An 18,590-nucleotide genomic window follows, 5' to 3' on the forward strand; every position below is an offset into this window, starting at 1 on the left:
CGTGCTCTGTCTCCGTTCCTTGTGTACAGTCCGTCAGCTGCTTTCTTGTTTCCAGGGGAAACAAGTATGTTTCTTTGTATGTGTTTCACATACAAATATGTATGTGTTACAAAGGCAGCCGTACCTTTACATAACAGCAGACTGGCACTTACTTTGCACATTTACTGAGAACTGATGGAAAGTCACTCAACGATCCAGCGTCGAGGAGCTCTCAGCTGCACTGCTTTGTAGCTCCCCCGACAATGCTTGATCAGCTGCAGGTGTGTGATCATTTCCTTAGGTGTGGCCAGCCACCTGGCAGGGCACACCCACCAGGCCTGAAGATGCCTGTAAACAGGTGCTCCCAGATACACCTGCATCCACACACACACCCACACATACCTGCCAGTACACAGGCATGAACACAGGAACACCAGCAGTGCAGAAGACACACACATCAAATAATAATAATAATAGTCCACACTGCTCACGGACCCCGAGTCCACTTCATCCCTATCATCTTAATGACATCAATAATGACAGTGATTTCAGTCCAAAATTTACCCTTAAGACCTGATATCACTGAATTTCAGTTCAGCTCTTGTGTAATTTGGCATACCTCCACATTTGTCCAGTTTCCCTTCCTTAAGACAGCCACGCTCCCACTGAGACCATTTCTGATGAGGTTCTGGTTGAACAGATGGATCAGCTGAAGGGTCAGATGCATCTCTCAGGTTCTGTGTCAGGTCTTTGCTAGATTTTTTAAGGACATGACTTTCAGATACTGTTCATCTTATGTGAATGTTTTTTAAGCTTGCCACTTCTTTTAACCTTCATTTTTTCCAGTTTCCTGAAACTTGTAAGGACACACTTCAAACCACCATATGCCAAGATTTTGGCTAATAGCTCCTTTTTAACACCTTCTTAGTGCTAAAAACTATTTCATCCCTGCCAATTTGTGTAATCGTTGGCATTTTTTCTAGAATCGACTAAAGAAATACAAACAAATTGTGTTTTTGTGAGAGGATGATAGTAATAAAGTGCCTAAAGGTATAATTTAAAATTGCTTTTTAAATAACTTTTTATTTTTTTAATAATTCATGTGTTTGAGGTATATTTAAAGGTATATTTTTTTCATTTCCAAAAATATTTTAATTTCAATTCAACACTAGTATTAATCCGATATTAATACCAGCATTGGTATTAATACTGTCATGGTCGGCTGTGTGGCAGGCAGGCAGGAGTGGTGGACCCAAAATGCAGGATTCTCAGGACACGAGGTTTAAACAGAAAATGCAGCTTGATTGCTGGAGCAGAACATCAAGATAAAATAAAACTCACAAAAGCAAACAAAACTCTAAACAGAGATGCAGGAGGACTGGAAATCCTAAACACGCAGCAAGTGAGGGTAAACAGACATTAACGACGCGACGCTGACACAAAGACACACTTGGGCTTAAATACACTGAGGGAGTCATCAAGGAATTAGAGACAGAAGGGGGACACAGCTGGGAGAAATAAGACCTAACGAGATAGGGGAGAGGTAAAACTGAACTCACTGACATGAGACATGAACTTTCAGAATAAAACAGGAAACTTAACAGACACAGAGAACCAGACAGGACACTGAACTTGACAGGCAGACTCATGAGCAGACACATATATGTATATATATATATATACACACACATATATATATATATATATATATATATATATATATATATATATATATATATACACACACACATATATGTATATATATATATATATATATATATACACATATACACATATATATATATATATATATACACACATATATTTATATATATACATATATTTATATTAGGGGTGCAACGATACACAAAATTCACGGTTCGGTTCGATACTTTGGTGTCACGGTTCGATATTTTTTTGATACAAAAAAAATGTTCATGCCTTTTTAATTTGTCATTTATTAAAATTATAAATATATATTTTAACTCAAAAGTACAGTTTTTAAATTTAACCCTAACCCTTGTGCGTGTTTTTTATTTTGACAGCGAATGCGCACCTGCGGACCACTTATGTGCAGCCCTGGTTATTTAGCTCGTCATATTGCAGCCACAGAAATTCTTTTGTCCATGAAACCATAAAGCTGCACTTTCTTTTTGCCTTATAGTCTGATTTGTCATAACTTCTCCGTTTTGTGGTAAGCTTTTCTTTGGCTGTCACTTCTTCACCCTGACCTGTCTTATTTGGCTCAGCAGAACTAAAATATATATCTGTCTGTGAAGGTTCTCAGTCATCCAGGTCATCGTAGTCAAATATAAATCCTGCTGCTTTTACACACGCACTCACATAAGCTCAGCGATTCTCTGCGCGATCAACCTCTCACATGTTTAAGCTGCGGGAGATTTCACTTGTCATGTTTGCATAGTAAGCTAACGATTAATAAGACGATGTCAGAGGAATTGGTGCACAAATTATCATCACTCACAGATCAGTGCTGTCGCTCTCTATACACAGATCAGTGCTGTCGCTCTCTATACACAGTTCGCGCGATTGCAAAGTGAAAGCAAAAAAACAAGCGCAAATTCAAACGCGACTTCAATATGTCGCATATTGACAGTGGCTCACCGATGCCAATGACATAATTACCCAGCGACATTTCCGAAAGAATGCAAAAGCATTGACATATATTTTTCCTTCCTACAATAGCCCGACGGGCAGGGCAGAGATAGATTTTGGTACCCCGACTGAAAAAATCGCTAGCACCGGGACGTCGGGCTAGCGATATTGCGAGCCCTGTATCTGATTGAGGAATCACTCATCTTTGGAAAAGAGAGTTTATTACAGAGAAATGTCTCTTTCCAAAATAAAAGCTATACTATCCGCTTCTTCTGGGCTATATTCTCAGCAGCATATTAAACAGCTATCTAAATGACTCGGCTAAAGTTAGTAGCATGCTTGCTTGTTTTTCTGCTTCCACTTGTCTTTGCACTAGGATGATGTCGGCGTAAATGTGCAGTCATATTCGTTGTGTTCCCACTAGTGCTTTCAGGTTAATCTCGTTGAAATGACCTTAACGCCACAACACGGCAAATCTCCGTTAACGAGCTACTGCCGATCGCCCGTGCATGGGGCTAGACGGCCAACACGTTAACAAGCTAACTGCGCTAACACACTAGTTCCCACCCATGTAATTGAGTATTGCATGGCACATCCAACATACTGTTTTACTTTAGTCCATGACTCGCTTACCTTCAGGGTCATACGTCACATGAAAACCAAAATAATTCCAAACACCAGATCTGAATGAGGGTGGGGAAGGTCCATGTTACAAGGAGAGCTTAACTTCTGTCTCGCTAGCTTGCCCTGCGCTCTTCCTTCTGACGATGCTGTCTGTGTTGAGCGCTCAGTGAATCTGCGTTCGACTACTCGCCTAGGCTGCACTGTCGACCCTAGGCGGAGTAGTCGAACGCAGATTCACTGAGCGCTTAACACAGACAGCATCGTCAGAAGGAAAGTTGATAAAATAAATTACAAATTTTGTATTGTTCGATACATATGCATACCGAACCGAAAGCACTGTATGAACGGTTCAATATCGATACGAATATCGTTGCACCCCTATATATATATATATATATATATATATATATATATATATATATATTTAAATTTAAACTACATAGTGAAAAAACAGACATTTTCTGTGTTTTAACTGTTATTGTTACTTAATACACTCGACTAAATACTCTATTAGATTAGCACTCGGTTCATGGTCACATATTATTGTCTTAATATGTGCTGGAAGTTCCGGTCTCACTATATGAACATGACCTACTTTGAAACGCACAGGGTGGGTGACCTGTATTTTTCCCGGGATGAAGCTGATGCAACTCCACCACGCCCATATTTCATAATCAAGCATCTCCATTGGTCAGAGACTCCGAGTATGTCTGTCGTGATTGGTCCTCTTTGATGTCTGCTGCTGCTCTGAGCTCACATGTGGGCTGAGAAGAAGGAAGCCACGTTGACACAAAAAAACTGGTGTTTTTTGTGTGTTTTTTTGACACCGGGAAAAGGCGGTCACATCGACACTTTATATCCATCAACGCAGAAACATCAGTTGGAGCGTCTGGATAAGGTATCTTAGCATGTTTAATATGTATCCGCCATGTTTCTCAGTCATTTATGGGTGTAAATCTAGCTAAAAAAAAGTTAGCTGGGAAGGGAGCTCAACGGCTAGCTAATGGCTTTATCATTTCAATAAGGATAACGCTTCATAGATTAACGCCCCCTAATAGTTGCTAATTGGTTGTGTAAGTCAGTATTTAACACTGAAAACATGTGAAATCGTGGTTTACGTGGATTTGTACACTGCAGACACAAACTCAGTGCCTTTAGCTCCGTGCACATTCAAATAAAGGCTGAGAGTATTTGTATGATACACGGCATTTAGATAGGTTTTATTTAGATGTAAAGCTCACTGTAAATCAGTAACTGCACTCATATCCTGCTGGAGTCAGCCATGGGTGCTGGAAGAGTGTCAGATGAGTCTTTGGCCATCATTTGTTGTCCGGGCCAGCTCCAGGACGTTTTCTCTCTGCTAGTCAGGCGTAAAATGTGAAAAGTCTGGTGGACTGAGATGACTCTCCCCCCTCCTCCACTGTAGGACAGAAGTGCCACATCATGAGTGTTGGATTCATTGGAGCGGGCCAGCTGGCTCATGCACTGGTGAAGGGCTTCACTGCTGCAGGTGATATGAGTCTTTTAGCTCTTTTTCTCCACTTTGTCCATCTTTCTTGTGACTCTGGGCCTCAGTAAGGACTTATTTTACAGCTGTTATTTATTTCTCTGCTTCCACCTGCCACCAGGTGTGATCGCCACCCACAGGATTACAGCGAGCTCCCCAGACACAGACCTGCCCACGGTATTGGGGCTGAGGGTGAGAAGTTTCCACATAGTTATTGTGATATCACCTGTCCTTCCCCGCCTCTTCACGTCTTAACATCTGCAGTTTTCATGACAAGTACCCCTGTCTTTTTTGCTCTTTTCCTGTAGAAAATGGGAGTGAACCTGACAACAAGTAACAAAGAGACCGTCAACAAGAGTGATGTGCTCTTTTTGGCTGTAAAGCCCCACATTATCCCCTTCGTTCTGGATGAGATTGGGCCAGACATTGAGGACCGTCATCTCATAGTGTCTTGTGCTGCAGGTGTTACCATAAGCTCCATAGAAAAGGTGAGCATTGGTCTCTTAGTTCAGTTTTTCATTTAAAGGGGCTGTACCAGCACTAATAAATAGATATAAACTAAAATATGAATAATGTTGCATTAAAATCGGTATTTACAGCATGTTCTCTATGTGGATGATTGCATGTTTGTAATTTTCCTGGGAGTAAATTTAATAGAGAGACCATGTTTTGAGTTAGGTTTGATAAAGTAGGTCTTTGTTGTACTTTGAAAGGAGGAAATGTACACACTTAAATGCTCCAAATGTGTTTTACATCTCCTGACTTGTTTCTTGCATATCACTAAGTTAAATTAAGCTGCTCTGGTGTGATTTCAAACACGTCTCATTTACTGACATCGCCTACATTTCCTATTAATTTTACAGAAGCTGCTTCAGTACCGCTCAGCTCCTAAAGTCATGAGGTGTATGACAAACACTCCAGTGGTGGTGAAAGAGGGAGCAACAGTGTATGCCACTGGGACACATGCAGAGGTAAAGAGGGATGAATCGCCTCGTGTTTATTGTCAGAAAAGATAAGATGTATGATCAGGTAGTGGGATTTCAGCTTTATTTTAACCCCATTAACATACATTTTGTCACTGTGGCATTTTTATCAAGGTGGAGGATGGGAAATTACTGGAGCAGCTGATGGCCAGCGTAGGCTTCTGCACGGAAGTGGAGGAGGACCTCATTGATGCTGTCACCGGTCTGAGTGGCAGCGGACCTGCCTACGTAAGTCACTTCGGGGGTGGTTTTGTTTCCCGGAAGGATGACTGTAAAGTCTGATGGATCCAGGTTTTGGCTATTACAGTGAGGCCTGGCACAGATGAAATAATCTGAGTAATCCTTCATCCTAAAATAGACTACATTGGAGCCTGGTGCAGAATTCATTCATTAAAGAGGACCTGTTATACTCATTTTCTATTCTAGCCCATTATGACTCTGCTAGAATAGGTTTTTGTGCGTAAAAATGTTTCTATGCCTCCAAAGAAGTTTTAGTCTTTCCCAAATAGAAAATCAACAGCAATCTGATAAACGTAACCTTTAAAAAAAAAAAAAAAAAAAGTTATTCTTGTTTTATTTTCTCAAGGTTAAATACATTATCTCCAGACAGCCAGTAGATTTCAGGTAACAGTGACATCTTGACTATATGTGGACATGTGATGCATATGTCGGGTGTGAGCCCCCCTAAGGACAAGCTTGAGCCAGGTAAAGGGGTTCGGTTAATTCTTAATCAGTTATTCCCTTTAAACTGTGCTTTTATCTAAATCCTCAGTTCACCCACTGTCTGAAAGGAGCCGTTTTAGATCCCTCTTAGTTAAACAAAATCTGGTATTCTCATTTCCAGATCTCTATTTCTTTCTTATGGGACTCCAAGTAGTAATAGTTATGCATGATGGAAATACAAAGTTTGTTTATCAGGCCCTCTGTACAGTCTAAAAAAAAAAAACCTCTTAGCTTCTGGGCTGAACTTTTGTAATCTGTATATAATCAGTATAAAACCAACCAGACAGCATCGGCCGCTGTGCCAGACTGAAGACACAAGTGTACGATCATGTCAGTTTTTATCGCAATTTCAGTTATTTATCAGTACAGATGCTTAGAGATTTACACATTATACAGAGGGAGATGTTGCAACACTTTGAAAAGATGAGACTTCCTGGAACCAAAAACAACTTTGAAAAGAGAAAAAATGTATTTGGTTCCAGGTCTGACTTCCTCCCCTTTTTTATACCACCAATGATGTCGAGATTTTGTACTATACTACAGCGAGTACTCGCACCCTCAGCACTGGTATTTATGATACAGAGCAACATCACTGTAAACATAACACCTTTTTAAAAAGTGTGTTATTGTTTTATTTGCTCGAGCTCCACTCCAGCTCCTCTGCAACCCTGAACTGGAGAAGGAGAAGAAAATTGATAGATGGGTAATAGATCCCCTTTAAAATTTTGCAGCATCCTTCGTCTTACAGTGTGTCTTACGAGGAATTTATTTATATTTTTATCAAACCACCCTCTCCATTTTGCACTCAGAGCTACTGGGATTTATGTGGATTGATGCAGGAATGATCTGATACGCTGTATTTTTCGAAGACTGGTTGCTATTACTTCTGTTTATCTTCAGCTGTCAGGCTTCACAGCCTGGTCTGAAACTAATCATTAGCCTTTGATAAATTATTTAGTCTATAAGATGTCAAAAATAATGATGTGAAGCGTTCGATTCATGACAGGATGTTGAGAAAAGTAAGCACTTCTTCATAGATGTAAGCAGAAAATGTGTCTTTTTCTGATTAGGTTGATTCAAGAACACATTGTTTTGGCTTCGTACCTGCTAGTCACGACTGCACTGACTGTTTAGAAACCTTTGCGTGTTCACTGTTTTTCAGTGACTGGTAATATTGTGCACATGGTCTCAAGCTTGAGGTCTAGATAAAGGAAAAAACATTGGCAGGTGTGTATGTATATATCCTGTCCATATAAAGGACCTTTCGTGTTTGTGCTGTTGTGGTATTTTTGGGCAGTTTTGTCATATCCTGTCCTTGGTAATTACCTGTAGTGCCACGAGTGTGTTTCCAAATTTCAGTCCTCTTTGCTTTCGAAAATGTCACATCAAATTTCGTGTGTAGCAGGCCGATGTAAGCACTGGTGGAGGAAATCAAGAGTAAATGTGTCTTTGGCTGATGTCTGCATAGAATCTGAGCTTTAGCAGAGATCTTGTAAGAAAGCGGACTTGAAAAATCCTGACTTGATATCTTTTCAGATTTTCTTTTTCTTCTTGAACGATGGTGTTGGTGTTAGAAGTAAAACGTTCATGGGGAAAGAGGTGTTTAAAAACTTTTGTAGATGTTTTGTATTAGATTTGAGTGTTGATTCTTTACAAGCAGTTTAATTCCAGTGATAAACAGAACATAAAAGCTTTAAAGTTACTTCCAAAATGAGTCACTAGGGGCGTTTAAAAAGGCATGCCTTTGGCACGACTTGCTTGTAGTGGGACTCTGGCTTTGGGCAGGTATTTCTAAATACATTTGAAGGGCTCTGAGGACGGTGCAGCACCGTCCAAAGACATACAGGTTGATTGATTAATCCAAATTGGCCATAGGTATGAATGCGGGAGTGAATGTGAGTGCGAATGGTTGTCTGTCTATGTGAGTTAGCCCTGCGACAGACTGGCGACCTGTCCAGGGTGTACCCTGCCTCTCGCCCTGTGACAGCTGGGATAGGCTCCAGCGACCCCCATGACCCTGAAAAGGATAAGCGGAAGCGAATGGATGGACGGGCTCTGAGGATTATTTTCTTTTTTCTGTGCTGGCTGTTCAACAGCATATTGTAAAAACTAGTTCTGGGAGAGCATTTACTTTCCTGCCTCACACTAGACATATTTAGTGGAATGTAAAGAATAAAGGAGAAGCATAAGAAAACTAATCAGTAGCTTAAATTGATCTCTACCCTCACTTGTAGTTTGTTGTCCGTCATTGTTTCCTTCACGATCCAAGAAGTCAAGGCAGATGGTTGTGTCTCCCTGTTATTCATTCTGCTGTTAAAAGGGAGTTCTTCCTCCCTACTGTCGCCAAGTACAACTCACAGTCGATCTTCTTACCTTGTATTATAATGCACCTTGAGATCACTGTTATGAACGGATGCTGCAGGAATAAAACTGAATTGAACTGTGAGGAAAAAATAACATTGTGCAGTGCAACTATTGCCTCATGTCTTCTATTGTTGTGGTGCTGCTGGCCAGTTTAGACCTAGTTGGATACATTTCTGCCTCCCAAAAAGATTTTCCCATGGCACTGGATGATTTGCAGATGAAGCTTGCAGACTGTGTCCACCAGGATTTTATTCCGTCCTCAACTTTTTCTGCGTACCGTAATGTAACATTGTATTTCTCAAATCTGTTGAAATGTGGGGTGGCTCTCAAAATAAGCCAAGGGAGGAATGGCTCTGGTCTGAAACGGGCCAGGTGATGTTGAATTTTTGTGATGGGTTTAGATGCTTTAAAGACATGTTGATGACTTTCTTGTTGCTTAAAATAATAGAAAATGTTGTGTTTATACAGGCGTTCACAGCCCTGGATGCTCTCGCAGACGGAGGAGTGAAGATGGGACTGCCGAGGAGGCTCGCTGTCAGACTTGGAGCTCAGGCCCTGTTGGTCAGTAGTGCTAAATCTGTGTGTCACATTCAGGTCTCTTCTGTTGCACTTATTCTAAATATTAAGTTTCCTTGATCTGCTACGCTGCATGTTTGGAGGCAACAAAATTATTAAGCTTGAGTTGCTGTTTTCAGTGCATCCAGCAATTTTGCCGTCTGATAACTGCTGACTTTTGTTCAACGAAAAAATAATGAAACCCAAGAAAAATAAACACCTGCGGGGCACTCGGGCTTGCCAAAAGAGGAGGAAAAGAAGAAGAAAAGGATAAATTTTGATCCTGCAGCTCTTTTTCTGCAGGGTCTGCACAAATTTTAAATTGCTCTTTTTAACATTAAACTTAAATGTAGTTTGATTCTGTTTATACGGCGCTGTTGGGATGTGATTAGGCTTTGGCAGTTTATCAGAGACATTACTGGAAATTACTCATTTCAGTTTTTGTTATCATGGCAGTTGCTTCAGGCTTCGTGTGTGTGTGCGCTTACAAGTTAGATGTTATTATGAATTGTTTTCTACACATTACTTGAATGGGCTGCACAGATACATCTGGGGACTCATTTGGCCTTTTTTAAAAAAAATAAAAAATAAATAAAAATGTATCTTTTTTAGCCCTTTAGTTGAACAATAGCATCCACAGTTGATTTACTCGAGGATAACTCCTTAGTCTTTTATTGAATGGGCTAACCCATCCAATCTCATGGTTTTGTTTTGGGGTTTTTTGGTGGGGGGGGGGATCTTTTCACCGCTGACTCGCTGGCGGGGGGCTATTGTGTCGATATCATGTAGCTGCTTCTTCACCCCATGTTTGGATGCGCTCCATCTCCTTTGTTTTATATTGCAGCTGGCAATGAGCTCATTTGAGCTCCTAACCAGAGCTTGGTTCTTGTGCTGTTACCCTGAGCTTTGTAAGGCTGCACAGCAGAACAAGGACTGCTGTTGACGTATGCAGCACCAAGCCGATTGTATTCCAAGTTATGTATTTTTGGGGGGTGAGTTGTTGTTGTTTTTTTGTTTTTGTTTTTTTTTGTTTGTTTGTTTTTGTAGCCGTTATTGTACAGAAAGTAGGGACAGAGCCGGGAGGAATGACATGCAGGGAAGAATCAAATCCCGAGCCCCTGCAGCATTTCAGCGTACGGTTCGCTCACTCAACCACGAGAGTTAAAACGACACAGAGTTTGTGTTGAGCTGAAGAATTAGAGACAGTTCTTGGATTGATGGGTAATGGATATTGCTCTTTTTTTTTTTCCTTTTTTCTTTTTTTTTTTTAAGTGGTGTTAATTTGTTTCTTACTCAGTAAATTAAGAGAAATGGTAACCAACCAATCATCCAAGGTGTCATTCAAATATTCGCTGTACACCAGCATGGTGCCGGAAACCTATTTGGCTGGGGCCATCAAATCTGATTCTGCATTGCATACGTGCTCCATTTACAACAGAAGTGACACAGGATAAAACAGATCAGCAGAATTTGCAAACAATAAGTGAGAGAAGACGCTGAGAAGCAGGAGGTTAAAGCTTCACAACCCCTAGTGGCATACAGAGCAACTTTATTATTTGAGCTACGCCTCAGACTTTATTCTCTTGTCCATGCTCTATAGAAATGGATGCCAACACCTGCACTGTTTCTGCAATACCTCCTTTATTTTTACATATTTCTAATGTTCACTTTCAGGGAGCAGCAAAGATGCTGCTTGAGTCGGAGCAACACCCCGGCCAGCTGAAGGACAATGTGTGCTCACCAGGGGGCGCCACCATCCACGCCCTGCACTTTCTGGAGAGCGGTGGCTTCCGTAGCCTCCTTATCAATGCAGTGGAGGCTTCTTGCATCAGGACACGGTGAGAAAATTAGAAAGTCGTTAAAAAAATGTAAAAATTGCAACTGTATATTTCTCAATTGACCCATTTTCCCATTCACTCCACGTTTAGTCCTGACTCAGTTTTGTGACATTTTAAATTGTGTGTCTGTCTTTATCCTTTAGTTATAGTTATCATGGCACACACAGAAAACCTTTCATTTTTAGTGTACTCGTGACATTAGTATTTCTCTTGTCCTCGCAGGGAGCTGCAGTACCTGGCAGACCAGGAGCGCATCTCTCCAGCAGCGATTAAGAAAACCACGTTGGACAAAGTGCTGCAGCAGCCTGGAGTCACAGTCGGTGGAGTGGCTAATGGGAACAGCAAATCAGGGCTGAGCTTATTCAATAATCGCGGCTCTGGGCTCAAGAAGAAGAACTGAGTACACAGAGTGGCAGACACACACACACACACAAAGACACACAAACATGTTACAAGTTTAAGTGTGCCGGCACGTGCACATGTGGACCTTCATGCTGTACATCTATTCAGCCATAGAATTTCAAAGACAGACTCAGGACTGCTCCGAAATCGAATCCAAATGACTTTGCAAAATTATTTATTGATACTTGATTGACGTGCGGACAGCGGACCTCTTGATGACATCGCCACATTACACACAAGCACAGATGTGCTTGTGCACGCTGCTCACAGTTATCGCCTTATGTTGTGATGTGGGATTGCTGTATGCATACACTCACTGAAGAGCGAAAGTGCATTAACAATCTGTCTGTCTGTGCTTTAGCTCTACGGTCTCTGGGGCTGTTAAACGGTAATGACCCAGTGGGCCATCATGAGGTCCTGGTGCACGCCAGGCAGCAGATGGTTGCAACATCAAGCTGTTAATGTACGTCTTAAATGTGTGTCTTTAAAAAAGAAATGAAACCATGTAAATCATCATGTACCAAATAATTATCATTTCTCTTTGTCTGACAGTGTTATGAAGACTGAATGCAGATGGAACAAAAATGTTAACTTTTTTCTTTGTTGTCTGTCACATATAAACACTTAAGGACGTTCAAAGATCATTTCAAACTGTTATACCTCTGACTTCAGCATTGCTGTGCTTTATAAAACCCAAAGGCACTAATTAATGTATTTTTCTTTTTTTTTATGGAGAACAATGTGATATTCCTATATGGACGGGCAACAAGAAAGCTTAAATCATCTACACAGTGCATCACAGATCATATGGATTATATGACGGTCCTGTTTACTTCTGTATTGCTCTCTGAATTTTTACCCCCATAATGTTACATATAATGTCTATTTTACCTGGTGCATCAGCCACTGAATTGGTATGCAAGTCAAAAAGTTGATATTAAAGAAACAGAATCTGTTTTCTTTGTTCATCCTCTTTTCTTTTCTCTTTTTTTCCCTTCCCTGTTTCCCGAACGCCGTTATGCATGTTTCATTTTTATAGTTTACGCTTATGTCCATTAGCTGGTAATTAATGTGCACCCTGGCCTCCAGATGGCGTCCTCTGATCAATGTGACCCATTTAAGCGCGCCTGTAAAGATCAAATTACCGTCTTCACGCTGCTGCCTGTTAATAGAGGCTTAAAAATCAACCTTAATATAGCATCAAATATAACTAAACCACCTCCCTTATTGGAAAAGAGCATTAGCTGTAGTGCTACAATTACATGTTTTATACAATCTCCATTCTAAACTCTCCCCGTGTCGCGTATCATGTCCTCTCGTAGGTCACCGCCTTCTGAATTCTTTCCCAATCAGATCTCTGTGGTAAATTTAGACCTTGTGTGTGCTTTAAATAATGAGAGGTAGACCGGTGTTTCCTTGCTGGCCTCGAGATGCATTGTGATTGGTTGTTTGAAGAGGAAACGCACTCCAATTTTAGACACCTTCTGTTAGCAAGACTTATGACCAAGGGGTGGGGACGTGGTTTTTCTCTCCAGATTCAGTCCTCGTGTGTCCTTAGTCCTCGACGAGATCAGAGACATGAGTGGGGTGGAGCAGGTGATGGTAGGCTACTAAAAGTACCACTTAAACCTACGGAGGACCAAAACTGCCAAAATAGAAAAATTAATTCTCAGTGAGAAATAGTTTAAGGATTAAATGTACCAGATATACACAAAGCTATAAACTTAGACATGAGTTTATTCAAAAATGTTGAATAAATTATTATTTTCGAAATATTTTTTTTAATGAATCTCAACATTCTAAAAGACTATTACTGATTTATGAATGTGTAAATGTTTAGTGTTTATTGATGTGGAGCTTGTTAGATTGATCAGTTCAGTGGTTCCCAGCGAAGCGTCTAACCAGAAAGCGGTTAGCTCTAGGAGGTCATGAGATATTCTGTAACAGTTTATCACCCAAAAATCTGCATCACTTGTCAGATTTCCCTGTATTCAGAGAGTGGCGCAAGCCCTAAACTGAATTCACTTTTCGTGCGCGTTATTAGTGTATTACTCATTTTTTCTGCCTGTGTGTGTATTTTGTGAAGTTCTAATTTACACTGCTGTTAGTAACCGGGTTGGTTATTAGTTAAATGAATTGACCTGTGTTGAGAAATTGGATCACTCTTAGACGATCCTCCCAAATAACCTCAAACTCCCATTTGTGCTTTTTCTAGTGATTCCCCCCCCATACAACCAAAAATGAAGCCCAGTTAATACTCATAGAACTGGAGTTACGTCCAGTGACAATTTTTCAAGCAGAATTTCTTTACAAAATATTTGTTTTTGATGGATGATGCTCCCATACAGACAATTTTAACCAATAAATAAATTCTACACTCATCAGTTATTTTATCAGGTTATTCAGCTGTTCACCTTCTTGTTAACACAAATATCCAATCAGCCAATCACATGGCAGCATCTCAATGTATTTAGTTATGTAGACATGGTCAAGATGAACTGGTGAAATTCACATCGGGGCCATGTGGGTATTAGATGCCTCAGTTTTGTGTTGTGTTTTGTCCTGCAGGAGCTAACTGGAGGGTAAAAAGCCTCATAAGTTCTACACTGGCCCAGTGAGCTCTGTTTTAAAAGATTACTCCTTCCTGCAGACTCTTACCACCGGCTGCTTTTTAGTTTCTTTCTTCTGTTTTTTGCAGACACTGCTACTCATCCATACATTCTTTGCATCACTGTCTTGCTCATAAATGCAAGTTCTTATAAGTCTAATAAGTTTTTAAGTAAATGAATTCCCATGTTTTTAAGTCTCGTCTCCCATTCCTTGTCACAGTCTGTGAGGTCCACTGTGACATGAGTCAAGCATGCATAAATATAACAGTGAGTGACCAAAATAAATTAACTCTTTGGCTTACAGAGATTTTCCACAAAGAAAAAAAAATGAACAGGACATTATTTTCTTTGCCACCCAAATGTAAGTAATGGTTTCAGGCTGGAAACCCCTAGAAAAATGTTCTTGCATGTGCTAATTTGCCCTGCTTAGTAAATCTGGCCCTAAATATCGAGTTTTGAATTAGCTGATAGAAAAGGGCAGAAGTTCAGGTGCATTTGGGGAAATTAAGAGACAGTAGCTACTGCAGACTTCAGGTCTGTAAGGTACTTTTCCGATTTTTGGGCCCATCACTGCGCTCCAGGCTGCTACATTTTGGATTAACAAATGGCACTTTGTGTTGGAATGAGATAGGCCTGTGGGTGTATTCAGCCAATACACAGGTGCATAATGGCGAAGCAAAATGATGGAAGAAGGGTGATGGTTTGTGAAGAGCCATGTCCTCATTATAATTGAACAATTTATAGCTGTTGTAGGATTAGTTTATTTTCCTTAAACTAATACACACACCAGTGTCCCTTGATTAAATTGCGTCCCTCATGCTCTCAGCGGACTCTGGCTGTTTATTTGTGCGTGCAATGGTTTTTCTCTGCCGCTGAAGTGTCTTGGTAATCCCTCTTTTATTCCGTAAGGTTATTCTCCGCTTGCTCCCGCCGCTGTCCGTTAAGATTAGCCATTCCTGAAGAGACTTCCATTTGCTTCTCATTATTAGACTTCTGTTACCTTTCGTTGGTCGGGCGGCTTTCGGCGGCTCTCTTCCACCCAAGGTGAAGAGGATGTGCTCTGTGTCAATCATCTTGACACTGGCTGAGGGTCTAAGATGGCAGTTCAGTAGTAGTTAATCCTGAGTGGAAAGTTTGTGCATAGTGTGTGTGTATGAGTGTGCGCGCTCTCGCTCAGCATGGGATTTCTGTCCACAGGTAGGCCAGATGCTACCTGTCATCCCCATTCAATCAGTGTAATCACTGACCTTTGCAGTAACACGGTTGTTTGCATATTGTGTCAAGGCCAGGAGGAGTGCCAGAAACCAAGAGGAGTGGATAGATGGAACAAACATTCATTTAATCCTCTCCAAAATGATAAACTCACACAGACAAGCGAGTAAATAGGTGTTTGTTTTTCAAGTTCCTCTGTTTTTGCTTTCTGTGCACTCAAGTGTAGTGTCAGCAATCTGTGTGTGCAAGTGTGTGTGTTTGTGTGTGATCTGAGAGCTGATACAGTATCAGCTTTGTGCAGCTGTATGGTGAAACGGCCCCAGAAAGAGGAAACACTGGCGGTTATCACACAGCCAGTGAATCTGCAGTATGGGCTTCCCTCTATTGCCAACTTGCAAAGTACAGAGCGAAAGGATTCCTGGAAACGCTGACCTTTATTTACCTGATACTTATCAAGGAATCAGACAGGTGCACAGGTGTGTACATGATGTACCAAAAGCATTGATCAACCAGCTTTTTAGCACCCTCTCTACGGTTTTAGCAGTATTATATAGAAGTACACTTATTTGTTTTTCATGTGTGTTGTTCTCATTAATAGCTTTCATATAGAACAAGAAGGGTAAAAACAGATAAAAATGAAAATAATCAAAATTACTTCCAATTTTACTCTCACCCTGTGGCTTGCAGGGTTGTTGTTTTTTTCATCTTTCCTCTCTTCAGAAGCTGAAAAAAAGCCCACTCCAATCCATTTTCTTCTGCTTATAAAATTCAGGGTTGTTGGAGGTTCTGGAGCGTACCCCAGTGATCACGGGGCAGGAGGCAGGGTACACCCTGGACAGTTCGTCAGTCTGCTGCAGGGCTGGCACAGAGAGACAGACAACCATGCACACTCATATTCACACCTACGGTCAATTAACCTAACATGCGTGTTTTTTGAACTGTTGGAGGTTTTTTGTGCTCCCACTGTCAAGACTCTCATTCTCTCATTCTCAATAATACATTTCAAAATCACATATTGTGAAAGCATAGGGTTAGCAGTTAGAGGTAGGTTGCTTCTTACAACTACTTAGTCATGGTTAAATGCATGAGTTAGTATAATCAGTTACTTTCCACCACTAGCTTTGTGGTTCAGGCGTTCCGTTTTTGTGTGGCTCCAAAACCAGTGGAGGAGCAAGTAGGTAAAGCTTTTAATTAAATTAAAAAATAATGAATTTTCATTATGCAGACTAGCTTATTTCACACAAAATATACATATAATAATGCTGGATTTGGATTAGCATAATTTTAATATTTTTTACTAAGAGTGGGGCTGCTTCGACATATAATGAGCATTAACACTGTGTTTTTCCTTGATATCCTATACAAGGGCTCACATTTTCGTCAGCAGTCTTGGCATGGGTAGCTCTTAAATCAAATTCTACACTGACCTCATGTATATATTAGTCATTTTCATAACAACTCACCCCCCACCCCCCATTATTATGTTCACTTTCAGCAGCCTGGTAAAGATTTACTCCTCAAAGGCCTGTGCACGGCCAAGTGGAAATAATCGGTCAATGAATATGTAATACCAGCTATCCCCTATAAACTGAGTGGCATTATCTGGAAATAGGCTGCTAATATTGGCAGAGTGCTTCCTTGTCTTGCATGTGAAGTCGTTAATTCCTCAGAAATGCTAATGGATATTGATATACTAATGTACATCAGCCCTTAATTTTGTTTGTACTGTAAGCGAGGATTGGTAGCTCATGGCTGTTTTATGTGTTACAAAACAGGGAAGGAAGTGTTGCATGACTCTGACTACTGGCCAGACAGGTGCTCTTCTGCGGAGCAGAAAAGAGACAAAATCTCATGTGAGAGAGGCTAATATTTTAAACAGTGCAATTTATTATGACTTGGTTGATGGAAAAGGTGAGCCAGCGTGTCCAAGATTGCACTAAAGTAAGCATCAATGAAATCTTGAATTGTCAAAAAATAAATCCTCATTGAGTATAAGTTACACTCAATAAGAAATAATGTTTATATTACAAAAGTTTTGTTTTTCCAGTTTCATGGCTTTGCATGTCGTGGCCTTTTAAAGGTGACATGGCAGCAAACCATTAAAAAAAGCAACAAAAAACTGCAAATCACTACAGTTAGAACTGGATATTAAACACATTTTAAAAATACTTTGCTCTTCTAGCCCAATATGTGTAGCACTGCAGTCAGTTTCTCTAGAAATTAACAAGCTAAGTCATTAATAATAATGCTGTGTCACATTGACACATCCTTTTTTTTTTTAAGAAGAAGAAGAAAAAAGAAAGAAGAACAAGTAAATGATTGTGATATGTCCCCATGAGGACTCATCACAACCTGTTTGAACTACTGCCTTAGAGCAAGCATTGCTTGCAAGACCATCAAGTTAGGGACAAAGAGACTCATTAAGAGGCATCATCATCACCATCACCATCATTTTGTCAAATACTATCGTCATGTGCAATATTAATTTGCTAATACAAGGCATAAATTTGAGAATTTTACATTGCGTGGTTCTCTGATACACACTCACTGGTTATTTGGTCAGGTCATTTGGTCATTTAGGCATGCAGTTGTGGTCAAAACAAACTCCTAAAGTTCAAACTAAGCGTCAGAATGGAGCAGATAGGTGGTTTAGAAAGGCAGTGAGTTCACTGTACTCAAATGACCTCTGCGGTCACCAGATCTCAATCCAATAAAGTGCCTCTGGGATGTGGTGGAATGGGAGATTCACATCATGGATGTGAATGCAGTTAACAAATCTGCAGCAGCTGTGTGATGCTACCATGCTATCGTGGACCAAAATCCCAGAGCAATTTTTCCAGCATCTTGCTGAATTTGTGACATGAGGAATTAAGGCGAAGGTATTACAAGCTGGTACAGGGTGTAATTTATTAAATGGCTGGTGAATGTGTAGCTATAAGCATGTTAATTACCCCCTTTCTTCTTTATCTTCTTTAGCACCTTACAGAATAGTGAACTAATTTGAGTGTATTTGGTACATTTTGTTACACATTCGTGCGTTTTCAAACTGGGGAAAAAAATAGAGAACCTCTTCTAAAAAGTGGCTGTATTTTGTAATTTTCTCTTTTGTATTTCTCTCTTGCCCAGGGATGTCAAAACCACATACAACACACTTTGATCTTATGTGGACCGGACCAGTGAA

General features: G+C 40.4%; 1 protein-coding gene across 1 annotated transcript; it reads left to right on the forward strand.

The window, feature by feature from the left end:
• The first annotated feature begins 3,915 nt into the window (after positions 1-3,915).
• Positions 3,916-12,543, forward strand: pycr1b (pyrroline-5-carboxylate reductase 1b). The gene is made up of 9 exons (XM_026170147.1): positions 3,916-4,114; positions 4,643-4,726; positions 4,845-4,915; positions 5,032-5,211; positions 5,587-5,694; positions 5,821-5,934; positions 9,262-9,354; positions 11,023-11,186; positions 11,409-12,543. The coding sequence occupies exons 2-9, from the start codon at positions 4,660-4,662 to the stop codon at positions 11,584-11,586; spliced, it is 975 nt and encodes a 324-aa protein (XP_026025932.1). The 5' UTR covers positions 3,916-4,114; positions 4,643-4,659; the 3' UTR covers positions 11,587-12,543.
• Positions 12,544-18,590: the final 6,047 nt, after the last annotated feature.

The sequence above is a fragment of the Astatotilapia calliptera genome, chromosome 6 (assembly GCF_900246225.1).
Source record: "Astatotilapia calliptera chromosome 6, fAstCal1.2, whole genome shotgun sequence".
In the NCBI taxonomy this organism is placed as follows: domain Eukaryota; kingdom Metazoa; phylum Chordata; class Actinopteri; order Cichliformes; family Cichlidae; genus Astatotilapia; species Astatotilapia calliptera.

Bases quoted from the DNA above. Each gene is read 5' to 3' on its own strand.
- pycr1b (XM_026170147.1), top strand. From the start codon at position 4,660: ATGAGTGTTGGATTCATTGGAGCGGGCCAGCTGGCTCATGCACTGGTG. The intron at 9,355-11,022 runs GTCAGTAGTGCT...GTTCACTTTCAG, and splicing joins TTGGAGCTCAGGCCCTGTTG to GGAGCAGCAAAGATGCTGCT. The intron at 11,187-11,408 runs GTGAGAAAATTA...TTGTCCTCGCAG, and splicing joins GCTTCTTGCATCAGGACACG to GGAGCTGCAGTACCTGGCAG.